The sequence below is a fragment of the Anneissia japonica genome, unplaced genomic scaffold (assembly GCF_011630105.1).
Source record: "Anneissia japonica isolate Jap-2015-1 unplaced genomic scaffold, ASM1163010v1 scaffold288055_len86381_cov192, whole genome shotgun sequence".
NCBI classification, from domain to species: domain Eukaryota; kingdom Metazoa; phylum Echinodermata; class Crinoidea; order Comatulida; family Comatulidae; genus Anneissia; species Anneissia japonica.
The window spans coordinates 43,600-58,544 of NW_022734393.1; the positions used below are offsets into that span (position 1 = coordinate 43,600).

The 14,945-nt window shown below is 33.5% G+C and overlaps 2 protein-coding genes across 2 annotated transcripts in view; one reads left to right on the forward strand and one right to left on the reverse strand.

Moving 5' to 3' along the window:
* Positions 1-10,080, reverse strand: part of LOC117116398 (E3 ubiquitin-protein ligase UBR3-like) — a 31,236-nt gene extending 21,156 nt beyond the window's left edge. Inside the window, exon 1 of the mRNA XM_033260432.1 lies at positions 9,976-10,080. Coding sequence (XP_033116323.1) covers positions 9,976-10,080 — 105 coding nt within the window. The remainder of the gene's footprint in view (positions 1-9,975) is intronic.
* LOC117116402 lies at positions 9,826-13,207 on the forward strand. Its single transcript, XM_033260434.1, has one exon. The coding sequence runs from the start codon at positions 10,326-10,328 to the stop codon at positions 12,324-12,326; it is 2,001 nt and encodes a 666-aa protein (XP_033116325.1). The 5' UTR covers positions 9,826-10,325; the 3' UTR covers positions 12,327-13,207.
* Positions 13,208-14,945: the final 1,738 nt, after the last annotated feature.

The following is a 14,945-nucleotide window of genomic DNA, read 5'->3' on the forward strand; positions in this document are numbered from 1 at the left end:
CTTTGTAGCAACTTTTTAGATTTTGTGTATGTATTGTATGTACCCACCTCCCTTTGCCCTACCCATCCCCTCCCCCTCCCCACACTCAACCACCGGTTAAGACTTGCCAATTTTATGTCTATAGAATGTGGAGAAGAGATGGAGAAAGCTGATAACACTACTATTAAAATGTTCATACTTTTTTAAAATTTTTTTCTATAGCATCTATTGTAGCTGATATTTTAATGGTCATTGTCTTTTTAACTTGATAAATCCTTGATTGTTAATTAACTTTTCTGTTTCAAATTTTATGTTCAGTGTATTACACACTGAAACTGCACTTAAACTCAAAGCAATTTGTAGGGGGTGAGCCTAGGGGAACATGATCATATCTGCTGACAAATCTGCTTTTTTATATTGGATAGTCTTGTGATCAAAACAGGAAACAACAAGGAAGGCAACAATCAAATTTATATTGAACATAGCGAAATATGAATTGTCATCACAGACAAAAGCAAATTTTGGTCAGCTGTTAATGATGAAAACTGACTAGAACGTTATATGATTGGAAAATTATAAAATTCAGATCATTTCATTTGGTAACGTATTGTACTTGGTAAAGCATTCTTTTTCCAGGTTTTGATTCAGATGACACATAGTATTTACATTTAAAAATTGACAATTTTAATACAGAATTTTTATTGAGAGCCTGGTTTGAATAACGAGGAATCAACGTAACTCATGTCTGTCTAGCACTTATTATACAAATATTTTTAATATAGCGCACAAATCCATCTAATGTAAGATACTCAGGGCACTTGAAATGTGGACTATGAACTCGATCAATGGATGAGGTCTACTTTTTTTGGAGATACAGTCCCAACTTAGCATTCAGTTTTTGTTTTAATCAGTTTTGTCTGGTTGACATAATTATAGAGACATCATGTGTTTTGCCTAGGATATACTGTATCAATACTAAAACTATAATATATCTTAACATGTGCTAGATATTATAAAACAATTAATAACTATAATGTCTTTTTCCAACTTGGTCACCTCAGCCTCAATTCCAACCATAGTGGGGGGGGGGGCGAGGGATGATGTGGACGTCATTTTACACACAAATATGGGTATCACTTTTATTTGTCACAAATTTGATAGTGTAGCTTAAGATTTCATCAATTACCTATAACATAAATATTAAGTATGCATACTTATATTTCCCAGATCAAACAAAACATCACATATTAATAACAAGAAAAATAATAAACTCATTATTATTCTAGCGGATTGTTAAAAAGAATAGATTTACTGCTAATTTAATGCTAAGAATAATATGTGTTCATGATGCTAATTATGTATAGCCCGAAGCTATGCAACAAATGATCCTATTTGATATGTCAAAACAAAATCAAGTAGATTATACTAATTTTATTTGGACAGTAAGATAAAACATGTGCAAAATGTATTTTTACAAATTGGAATTCCTGATATGCTAAACCAGTGTAATCAAAAGGTATGCAGACAGGAAATATTCTAGAAGATCAAGTTCAAATCACACCTGAAGCTACAGTCTCATTAACGAAGGAAGGGAATTAGTTAGCAAGGTAATAAGAACCTAAAGCTATATAACATCCTGTGATATCTCGGCCTACTGTTCTGCTCTATTTATATTAAATATTATGTCATGTGGTAATGTTTTTTTAGACAATGTATCCAGTCGATTAATGCTGACATAGAGTATTGTACACAGACTGGTCCCAGCCAAGGATAAACTGCAATTTTTTCCAGTCAAGTTTTTCTCAGCGGATTTATCATCCTGACCCCATGCTATTTGAAATAAGCTTGTGGGCCACTTAAGTTTTTGCCTCAAATCCAAGATGGCCAAAATGGACAATTATTTGAAAAAATGTAGCATATTATTCAGTTATGTCAATGTTTTTTCAGTTGATTTGTCACCTGGTACATAAACCATTCAAGATCAATCGAGGGTCACCCAGAAATTGGCCTCAAATCCAAAATGCCTGCCAAAATTCAAAATGGCCGCAAAAATACAATAATTCCAGATTTGCAGGTTATTATTTGGTTTCAACTGTTGATGTTTTATCAGTGGATTTGTCATCTGGAACATAAACCTTCCACAGTCAATCGAATGCCACCCAGAATTTGGCCTCAAATCCAAAATGGCCGCCAGAATTAACTTAATTCAGTAAATTCTGCCTATTATTTGTTTTTTTTTTTTTCAGTGAATTTGTTAATCCTGAATTAATTTAATTAACTTTAAGGCCACCTAAAAGTTGACTTCATATTCAAGATCGAAACCAAAATGCAAAAATGGCCACCAGAATTACCTTATTAAGATGTATATTGCCAGAAAATTGTGTAAATACTTTTTTACGGGGATCTTCATCTAGAACCTGTATCTGTAAAAATTTATTAGAAGGCCATACACACACACCCACACCCCCTGCCACACACACACTTATATATCTGTTAAATCATCAAAGAAAGGTAAATACAGTGTTCAAATAAAGGACATAATAATACACCGTGTAGCATAGCTCTTAACGAATGTAGTCCTGTAAATAAATGAATAAAGAAATTGTGTAATAAAATGCCTCTGGTGGGACTCGAACCTACAACCTCTCGCTGTCAAGGCAAGCGTCATAACCATTAGACCACGGAGGCTTCATGGTTAAACAGATTCAAATACCACCAGATACACTCCATTACACAATAAGTACGGCTAGAAACAAATAATTGCATATACTGTAATATAAATCAAATAAAAAAGGTATCTACATGCTTGGGAGCTTAATATAGAATTTGAGGGGGAGGGGGAGGTCATAGTGCCAACATCGCCCATTCCCTGCAGCTGAAGGGAATGTTATTAATATTCTGTTTGCTGATATACTCAAGAAACTTAGTACTAAAGTAAAAGGCAAGTGTACTTTTTATTTTTCTGACTATTTATGATAAATTCAAAAAGATAAAAATCCTAAATACACTATGAGAGCTTTCACTATGTATGGCAGATTCATACTACAATTATTATTTCAAAGGGGTAATTTATGAAATATTCAAATTATGTATTGAATTTATATCTAGTTATAGCCTATATTATTATCTTTTATTATTCGTTAACATGACACTGACAGTGAATGTCATCACCTCAGTACTTCTCTATTTCAAAGCTTTGGGAATATAAATTCTTTTAGCATTTGTACAGCTTCATAAAACTATGGATTGACAAAGTTATTGAATTAATATACTAAATAAGATTTTCTGATTAGGAGCAAAAGCATGTTTGTAACATTTAAAATCAGTTTTCAACATGCATTACTGATAAGAGAGTGGGAGGAAAGCTGGGGACACAAACATGTGAAGGGGCATTACAAGACTATTATGCCTGTGAAAATGTAATTCCTTACGACAGAAAATGGGAAAGTTGCCATGAGCATACTTAAATTCTAAACATATTATATAAATAGTAGTGGAGATATAGCTTGGTGGTAAGATGCTTGCCTTCTAATCCCAGGGTCTTAAGTCCAAATCCTGAGACACCACAACATTTTTTTCACGACTAGAAAACACATCTCCAATTACTTAGCCTCGTTGATAAGAAGCATCATGTTAATTCATGTATTCAAGAGGGCCCTGAATAAATAATGTCAGTAATGTAACAAATTTATAACTTTTAATAATTTAAATAATTTTTTTAATGTAATGCAATTCAACGATTAATCTGTAATTTTTTATAATTTGTAGTTTTGCTGTAGTGTAATGTCTATATGATTCAAATGTTATACATTTATTTATATCATTATCAGTTTCATTCTCATATTATAAAGATAATAAGGAAAAGAATATTAAGTATCTAGCATTTGTACCTTTCTCATAAATGAAACAAACAATTAATCAAATTTTCAACTAAACTAATTAATATTTATTAAAAAAACGAAAATTTAATGTATGTACTTTAGGCACACGTTTTGCGTAAAATTTTAAATAAACATTTATATTATGGTCAATAAGTAATTCCAGGGGAATCAAACACTGCATGTGAAAATTTTCTCAGCGGTTTCATAAATCAAACCGATGAAAGATATTAACTTCCTATTAATACACTATTCCTGTCTGGTAGTCTGTTCCTAATAATGCACACAAGATTCAGGAAAATAAAACAATAACCTCTATGGATGGCAATATACTGTATATTGTTATCTTACATCAACATACTATTTGTTTGAACAATGCACGGCGGTTTGCGAACCATATCTTTATGAAATTAATCACCCATCATAAATACTTGACCGGGAATTGTGAAAAGATAATACTTAATAATTTGAATACCACAATAGATTTAAGGTCAAGAAGAAGAATTATTTTTGCTACACAGCAGAGCAATCTCTTGCCTGCCTAATAATGAAATACTAGTAGTGTAAAGCCTATTGTCATAAACTATAGAAACTTGGTTTGGAAAATAACCATTTAAACATATTACAAAACAATAATAATGACAATGATAAATGTTTGTCAATAACAATGATTGTGGTGGTGATGATTATCGTAGAGGTATTATATATTACAATCAGGTGACAGGTTCAATACACGTAAATACAGAACAGCATGACATACTGCTGTGGTGTTACTTAATCATAAGAGGACTAGGAATGTTCTCCTCTATAGTAAGTTAATGAGGTTGCATATTGTGCAAGATTGAATGTATATATCCAATGATCAAAGAAAAAAGCTCTAAACATACATACAAAGTATAAAAAAAACATCAATTTGAAGAGTAGTATTAAGACTGGTTTTAAGACTGGTTTGAGTTCAATACTAATTATTGTTTTAGTTGAATCTAAACTTCATAAACCTACTTATTTTATTATCATTCTTTCATACTTATTTTTCTATTTATTATAAATTACAATATGAATAAAATTTATTAAAGATATTGTTTTTGTTTAGCTAATAAACTTGAACAATAATATTAATTTGAATTTGCTTACTTTTAATTTATATTGATATTAAAAAGATGACACTATAATTTATTTATTTATTCATTTCAAACTAACAGTGAAAAACTATCACTACTTATAGGCTTGTAAAATATATCTTTAATACAAGAATATATAAAAATGATGACAAAGATACACCAGTAATCTTCTATGGTTACATTAGAGTTATTTCGTCTCTGATTGGTTATATATCTGACTGGTTTTGTCAGTAAAAAACATCCTTTCATGATAATTTTCCAGATCATTATCAAGTGACCTTAACCCCCTGATAAGATCATTATAAGTATTCTCTTTTCTGCTGTTGTTTCCTCTCTCATTTCATTAATTTCCTGTCTAACGTCGGTTACTGCACACTAATTTTTAAAATCCCTTTTTACATGTATAGAGGATTGATTGCCGCGTTATCTTCTTCCTCTTTTTGTATCCATAGTGACTATCAACACCTTGGCAGCTGTGAATGGTAAGATTGTAAAGAAGAAGAAACCTTAAAAGTTCACATACACATTCTGGCCAGTGCATGATGGGAAATTAATGTAATTATAAGCATTACAGAATCCTTACACCTCATTCATTACTGGTGCTTACTTCTTAATACACAGATCTTATCAGCATTATTCTCTTGAAGCAATATATTAATATATATAATAATATGTATTATATATTATTAATAATAATAATAATAATAATAATTATATATCGAAAATAGTAATATTAGTTTATGAGAAAAACCATTAATATTGATAATAATAAATTTAATATACTAATAATATTATAGTTATATCAATAATAATAAATAATAATAATTAAAGCCTAGTTCAGACTAGGTAGATAAACCCGGTTTAATTCACCAGGTTTATCCACCTGCCAGTCTGAACTAGGTGGCTTATCTCAAGCCAGGCTGTGTTTTTATAGTAACTAGTCCAGGCATGGCACTATGTTAAACTTTTCTAGGCCAGGCTTTAATCGCTGCGTTGGTCTCGTGTTGACCTTGTCGTGTTGGCAAAGTTATGCCAGGCTTAACGTCAGCCCCGCTTAACATAGCCATAAAATATTTTACAATAATCATATTGATTGGTGATGATTCGTCTATACAGGTATCATAATTAATGTAAGTTCTTTCAAAATTTTAGAGTTATTGAAATATAATTTTTTTTTAAATATTTATATTGTTTTACACAATTTATATTGATGTATTTACAGATGGAATGATAAAAGTGTGATGCAATTATGTTTAGATTTAAGCTTTTAACTTGTACTGTTACTATCAATTAAATAAAAAAAACAAACAATAGATTGCTGTTATAATTTAATTGTAAATATCGATGGCATCCTTTTATAATTATTCCTTAGTGCGAGATGGAAAGAAAAGTAATCACTTATGACAGCCTCAACGGATACATTAAAACTCAACCTACTCCACTCCCCATTGAGTATTGCTAGCCATGCGACTTTAAATTCAGTACAATACTATGCTGGAACCTATTTATACCGAGTAAAGTGAAGGACTCAAACCCATGAAAACACCGAAAGCCTACTGCTACACCACATGTTACCACTCGTATAGTGTTCTTATCAATGAACATTGTATTCACCGGTAAAAGGAGTTTGGAATATAATATGCACATGTGATATCTCAATATTTGAGAGTGATATAATCTGTGTAGTGTGATACATGATTCTGTTGCATATAAATGTGGGTTAAAAGACTTAATTTCATTTCGTAATTCATGGAAGAGATTCTATGAGATATGAGCGTGCGCATGCGCAAATCAGAGAGCAGCTCTCCCCGATGGGGCACTCTTGGCCTCCGCCCCCCCCCCCGGCGCCATCCCTGATCCGGGTGTACTGAAGAATGTTCCAACTTTTGCCCGCTAGTAGTGGACCTGGAGCTAGACCAAGGGCGTCGTCTGCTGTTGGCGGGAAGCGGAGGAAAGATGAAGGGGGACCCCCAGCTATGTCTCGCTCCAAGAAGACTAAGTTTAGCCATAAGGTCGAGGTAAATCCTAAACTAAAACTCAAAAAGAGAAAGACCTCAGCTACCGAATCAGCGGTTGTATTGTCAAATATATCAAAGGTGAAGAATCAACTTGAGCTCCTGTTGAAACAAAAAACAAACAGCAATATGATGGAGCAGTCTACACTTTCTGACTCAGACATGTTGTGTAGGCCTAGGTCTAATAAGCCTAACAACGATGTTTCGTCTTTAGACACTGACGATGATACTATTAGTATTCTGTGTCACACTGATGGTCCTGTTGTAGAAGGGGACACCCCTGCTTACAACAAAAATACAATGCAGAATAACTTCAAAGCAGTTAAAACATCTGAACAGCCAGGGGTGGATTTAGGGGGGGGGGGGGCGGCCCGGCCGGGGGGGGGGGGGCTGGCCCGGCCCAGGCACCGGGCTCCCCTTTTGAGAGGTAAAAAAACGAAAAAAGAAAAAACGATAGCCCAGAACGTCTCAAATGTTATTTTCGGGCGTCTAGAACACAAAGATTTTGCGGGGCATGCCCCCGGACCCCCTAGTTCAGTGTTGTCTCGATCGGCCCAAATTTCAGCCCCCCCCCCCCTTTTGGACATCTCTGGATCTGACCCTGACAGCCAATATTCCTGTGGAAATTGCTGCTTCTATTAACAACATGTTAAAAGAAAGGCTGGACGAAAAAGTCATTCAGGAGACTTGTGAAAAGTATTTGGCCCCAGGAGAGAACACTCCAACTCTAATTGTACCATGTCAACCCTCCTATATGGGATGGGCTTGACAGGAGTCCTAAAACAGCAGATTTTGGGCTACAGAGAGTGCGGAAAGGTACTTTGAATTAGGTTACAAAATTATCTCAGTGTCTTTCAACAGTTCTTTTCCTATCAATGTCTAAAATTGTGAACATCCATCACAGTATTTGCTTTTTAAGTTATGGTTGCGTGTAAACATGTTAAAATAAAAGTTAATAATATATATTGGAAAATGGCATATTCCCATTTTATTTATAAACTAGACTAATACCAATAAGCTATCAAATTATGAGTATCACTTAACAATAACTATTTCTATCCATATTGAAAGTTCTAAGCATCAGGTATAATTATTTTTAAAGTTATGAATGCTTAAACATAGCATATTAGTTAAATAAAGAAGGTATTTTTAAACAAACAGCCATTTTTTTTTTCAATGACTGTTGCAAATTAAATTACTAAATTATTAATATCATAAAAAGAATGTCATTCCTATCAACGTTAAAAATTGGGAGCATCCACTTTCATTATAGTTACTAATAGTACACATAGCATTTTAGTTGTAAAAAATGAGTTTTCCTGAGTAAATTGTTTTCCAGTTCTGATTACATAAAGGCCAATAAGAATTTGATCACCAGCTTTTAGTTGTCAAATTAAAATTATAATTTCTATCAACGCTGAAAATTCTGACTATCAGATAATTAGTTGTTAACGCCTAAACATGGTATCAGACCCGTTTGGGGTATATTAAGCATGTTTGGAGGTGTCCTGACAAAAAACTGCAGGTTTTTTTTTGCAGAGAAATTTTAACACAATGTGTAGAATGGATTGAATTAACAATATATGCATCCAAAAAATAGTCTCCATTATTCTGGAACAGAACTTGTTTTCTGGTCACTTTTTTAGCTACAGCGGATGGCCTAAAAGTAAGAATTCGCTTTTTTAGCTGGTTTGTAACTACCTGAAACAAAAAACAAAAAGACAGAAACAAATTAAAAAATGTTTCCTTGCTTTCCGCCTTGCAAATAGATAATAGAGTACACATTGTACTCTAGGCTCATATGCAGAATTTGTATTGGGTGGGTGCGAATTTGTAGAGATTGGACCAAGATGGGAGGGGGGTGCTTAGAGGAGGGGATCCTGCTGGGATCGAGGGGTTGGAGCTCAGGCATTTTTGATAATTTTAGGTCTTAGTTAATCGATTTCTTAAGATGCATACATGGTTTTCAGTGGCGGATCTAGAAATTTAAAGAGGGGCCAGGGAGGGATTTTCACAGATGGAGATGGCATTGATTGAGAGTTGATAACACCACAGCCCCACCATGGTTGGGGCTGACCTAAGATAATTAATGATTATGGCACCTCTAGATGGCCGGAGATGGCACTCTCTGACTTAGATTTGAATATAAATTTCTTTTCTTTTTAAAAGTAATTTTGATAAATGGGGGGGGGGGGTGATTTTTTAATATTCTACCCTCGAAAATGTGGACTTTTGGTAATTGGTCAAATTGCATTTCTTCAAAAAATGTATTAATAATATAATATATAATATAACATTTACATTTTTCATTAATAACATTAAGAAAAAAAGAGTTAAAAAGCTTTTGGAACCTGACTCTAAATACAACACAAAAAGGTCATAAAATTACTTTAAAATTTCAACAAAACAAACCTCATATTTACAAAATTATGGTTAAGAAACCAAATCATTAAAGAATGTTTTTCATCCATAACAAAATATACTTGGAAATGTCTAACATGATAAAGTATGAACATTCAAAATTAATCAAATATCCATTAAAAAAATAACAGTAATGGTATTAATAGTATGGATATTAGTTAATGGTATTAACAATTATGAATAAGATAATATCAATATTAAAATAATAAAGTCAAAAGTCAAAATATTTTAAACATAATTGTACTTGTGTCCTTCAAGTCTCTTAATTTTGTAAAGTACTATTAAAAAAGTTATTGTATTTGATTAAAATGCTCATTATTATAGCCTAGTCATAAAATATTGCTTATTGTTTCAGGTGAGGGGTATAACAAGCATTGAAAGGAGGTGAACAGTGCTGGTATTTATCTTTAAAAATTCTTGTAATAAACAAGACTTGTGTCTCATAGCAAGTTACTCAACAGGAAGCTGCAAGCTCTGCTTCTCTAGGGACTAGAAATGAAATCTCTCCCCTGGAAATTAAAATCATGCATTCTCTAATACTGGGCCTTCAGTTCTGCTCACTCGTATGAGAACTGATGACATCATTGCTGTTTTCTTATGATCGGCTGCGTCATTTGGATCACCGTCACTTGATAGTCTGCAACAGCTCTCAGAACACGCATTCATTTTTCTTTATCGCTAGTAATATATTAATGCAGCCCACACTGCTTCAGGACACTGGATGCGGCCAGCCAATGGAGCTATGAAACTGAAAGGGGCATTTCATTTGTTTCACTATTAACGTTTCCCCTACTTGGCTTATTGTCAAGCTGAATGTCACAGCGAGTACATAAAGCCAAAATTTGTAAGTTCAACTGAAACTGTCAGTTTAAATTTTAGAATGATCATATGTTTTTGATCATCTTGACCAGATGGCATTCACTCCTGAGGAATTTCAGAGCATTGAGGGGTACTTTGGAAGTACCCAGCCTCGAATTGGCACACGGAATCGGCTAGCGAAAAAATGTATTCGGCATTCAATAGATAGTATTTACAGCCTCAGTACTTACGACACTGAATATGAAACACTGTCTCACCTGTTAGATACATCTAGTAGAAGAACTGGCCACATTTTCAGCGATAAATTCACGGTAGTTGATTCAGTGCTTAAATTATCACTAATGCGCCGACTGCGCTCTTTGGTAAAATTCTCAAATGCAAGTTTCACATCAAGTAAGTTTACAAATGATAGCGGCATTGAAACTGTGTGTTCACACTGTATTTCACCTGAATACAGCGAAGCGGCAGATTCAGATGTTGATACATCTAACAACTTGGGTGACTGCTTCACACACCAATTTAACAGCTATGATTTATGCGAGGAGCTGAAACAGCATGATTACGAATCCGCTGAGTGCCCGGTTGAAAACGTGTACCAAGATCCAGATGTTGTCTTGGCAACAAAAAAGGAGTCAAACATTTATCAGGATCCAAACAGCTTTTACTTTGATACAGAAAGTAGTTGTGAATTCAGTCGATCTGAAGATTCTACAATGGGGTATTATCAAAACGGTAACAGCATTCATAAGTCCACGTTATTTAATGAATCTGGGGAGACTATTGCTTCAATTTCAAGCACGGCATCCACAAACAATGGTCTGTTGGACTCAATAATCCACGAGTATATGATGTGCACTTTACACAAGAACCAGGCTTTAACATTATTCTGCAGCAGTCACAATTGCCGCGTAGCTGCATGTGGTATTTGCGCAGTGGAGTATCACAAAGGCTCTCACCATAAACTAGTCGCTATCTCACAGATTCCGAAGGTTGAGAATGAAGAAGATATTAAATACCTTGCGCATAAGATTAAAGATCGAAGGAACTTTATTCAACAGAGTCTACGCAAGATTGACAACAAAGGCAAACAACTAAACACTAACTTGACGCTCATTCAGAAAGAGGTAATGAAAACATTTCAAAATTGTCGTGACGTTCTCGATCAACGAGAACAAGAAGTCTTAACAGAGGTCAGTATGTCGTATAGGGATTTACGAAGCAAAATACTTGATAAGCGTAACGAGATAAAGAAAAGTTTGGTAATGCTTGACGATAGATTACCACAAAAATCACGGACATTAGGGAAAACTGCCACAGGACATGTAAAAAGTCAACGCATGCGTAACACACTCACTGAGCTTGATATGCTAGAAGAAAAGGAAAAGCATGAAAAAATTGGAATACTGGGATACATCCGTAACATAAATGTCTTTACAAATGCCTTACAGAAATTAGGTGACGTTATTGTACTAAATCGGAAACCTACAATGTTCATCCTTGATAAAGGTGCGGCATTACAAGGATGGCGATATAAGTTAAAGATCGAGATGGTCAATACCAATGGGCATGATGTCAGCGAACTATTAACCCTAACTCTAACTGGCCCAACTGGGCAATCTCTACCCACTGAACTTACAAACAATAAAGATGGAACACACACCATCTCATTTACACCACAAACATTAGGCACGTACAAACTAAATCCCACCGTATTTGGTCATTCACTGCTTGAAAAACCCATTAATATTCCGGTTTGGGTTCCCACACTCATTCCAGAGCATCACGGTAACACCCGGCCCTACCGGGTCAAAGTGGTTGCAATGGACGGAGATGGATGTGCACAGATGCTTCCTCCTAATTTACCATTTGTTGCACGGTTTATTCGCAATAAAAATGAAGAGATTTACTGTAACACATCATACTCTGAAGGAAAATACTGCGTCACGTACAACCTGCGCAAGCCGGGCGATTATAGCATGAATATTTTACTGCATGATCAACACATTCTATACAGTCCAATGCATTTGACATACCAAACACGACCACTAAACAAAGCCACCATTCACAGTGGCGGGAAGTTGAAGAAAAAATAATTCTAAAAGAGGCAGTCGCATAATGTATGAAGTCCTAAAATACTATATTTCAAATATAAATATTATTTCAAAGTATACTGTAGTTGTTGTACAGTAATAAACACCATAGATTTTTGTTGGAATTACAAGATGCGATATTTGTAATAAGTAGTAAGTTTAACTGATAAAAATCAAGGATGTCAAATCGTCCCTTTATGGGGAAGTGACGAACATAATACGAAATTGCTAAAAGTTATGTAAAATATTTATACATTTATATTGTTTATAATGGATCCTGAATGTATTACCTTTGTTCAACTAATAATCTTGCCAAGAATATATTTCTATGTGACTAAACTGCTTACTTACATTACTGTAAAATCAGTGAATACTGAATCATCTTTATTTGCTAATGATTTATAACGTAATGATCAATTTAAATAACACTATTTATTATGTAATATAGAAAGTGATCAAAGAGTTCATCTATCGTCCATGGAAACCCAATAAATACTGCCGTTCTTGTGGCACTTACAGTAGAAAGAGTGTAACAAACAAAAAAATGTCTTGACAAATATCAAATATGAAGATCACCAGATTTATATACTAAATTAATAGTTTCACTTTAATGAAAATAATTGCTCTCTTGCAAAGCAATTTTAATTGGTTAAATTATGCTAATAGGATAATTATTAGTGTGCCGTAGTTTCATCTTCAACATAAATGTTACATTCAGTCACATTGAGAGGCATGTAGAGCTAAGTGGAAAATTAGGCCGACTGATGCAAAATGAAACAAATATCAAAAAAGGTTGGATACAAAATATTCCCTTTAAATAGGATGAATTGATATGTATATGGATGACTACATAATATATTAAAATAAAAACATTATTGAATTGATAAAGGTCATTTTTGTCATCATTTTAAGGTGTCTGCCAATACTACGTTATTTTGGAATATAATTTCATTGAAAATATTTCTTAGTACATCAATATCAGAGAAAAGAAATTTAGGCATTTGATATGTATTCTAAATAATTACAAATACTATATAAATGTCAGGATTAGTTTTGATAAAAGAGAACAGTTATTCATGACCACTAAAAGAAGATAGGTTGCATGATGCATATCATCTTGTTCAGTTATTTCTTTAGTTACAAATCAGAGTTTACATCATGTTTTATGATTTACAAGGCACACCTCATGGACTCACAATAGATTACTATATATAAACTACATTACTTGACAATACATCTCCCAATACTGTACATACCCCATTTCTGTCCCAATGTAATTGAGAACATTTTTAATTCAGATAAATATGGTTATTGTAATAGTAGGTCTAAAGTTCACCCACAGGAGCTAAGCAGGAGTCCCAAGGAACTTTTTGGTCATAAAATATAATTGGATTACCATACTCGCGCAAATAAGCGCCCGGGCGCCTATAATAATTTTGGCTCATTTTGAAGGGCGTTTATTCAAACGGGGCGCTTATGAAAACAGAGTAGAAATTGAGGGTGGGCTTATGGATATGTTGTTTCTTGTAAATGTGTAATGTATGCCGATGATACCACTCATGATGATGATGATGATGTAGCTCCTCTAACCCTATCACACTCCAACATGAATTAGATTCAAACTTCAACAAAATATCTAAATGGTTAAAGTTTGACCAAACTCTCAATGTTAATAAAACTACATTTATGATTTTTGGTACTACTCACATTCTTAATCATTTTAAAGATATTTCCTGTGTCCATAATGGGGATTGCATAGAAAGAGTGGAATCATTTAAATATTTGGGTGTAATTTTTGATCCTCAATTGACATGGAAGGATCATATAAGTCATATTGCATCAAAACGAATTGGTGTCATACGTCGCATCAAATATTACTTGCCTTACCAAACACTTACTATGATGGCAAATGCCCTTGTGATGCCAGTTTTTTATTACTGTAGTTGCGCTTGGAGGAATTGCAATATACAATATTTAAATACTCTGCAAATTTTACTAAATAGACTAGGTAGAGTTGTACTTTCTGTTAATATATTATGAAATAATGAACACACTTAAATTGAGCAAACTCAATGAAAGATGGAGAAATCAGTTACACATAATTATTTATAAGTGTCTACAAGGGTATGCACCATCATCTTTCGTCTATGCTTGTCTTTAATGAAAATATTCACTCTAAATGCACCCGTAGCAAAAGTAGCAACACTTTAATTGTACCAAACTGGAATAACAATCATGGTAAAAGAACCTTTCAGTATAGATCTGCCAAAGAATGGAATAACCTACCAATTTACATTAAGGAAAAATGCAACCAATATGTGTTTGGATATTTTTAAAAGTGCTATTTCTTAATTTTGAATTTTATCATATATTTAAATTCTGTTCTGTTTTCTTTCATGTTTTATGCCTTTTGTTGCTGTTTTTGTTTTTTAATTCTAATGATTTTGTATTTCGATTATATTAATTTTAATTAAGTTTCTATTCCTAAAATTGTTAAAAATAACTTGACCATTTGGTAGGACAGTACTTTTGTATTGAAAATGTATCCGGTCAAAAGAAAGAATAAATAAAATAAAATAAATATATTGCATCTGCCTCTTTACATAAGCTAATAACGGTATA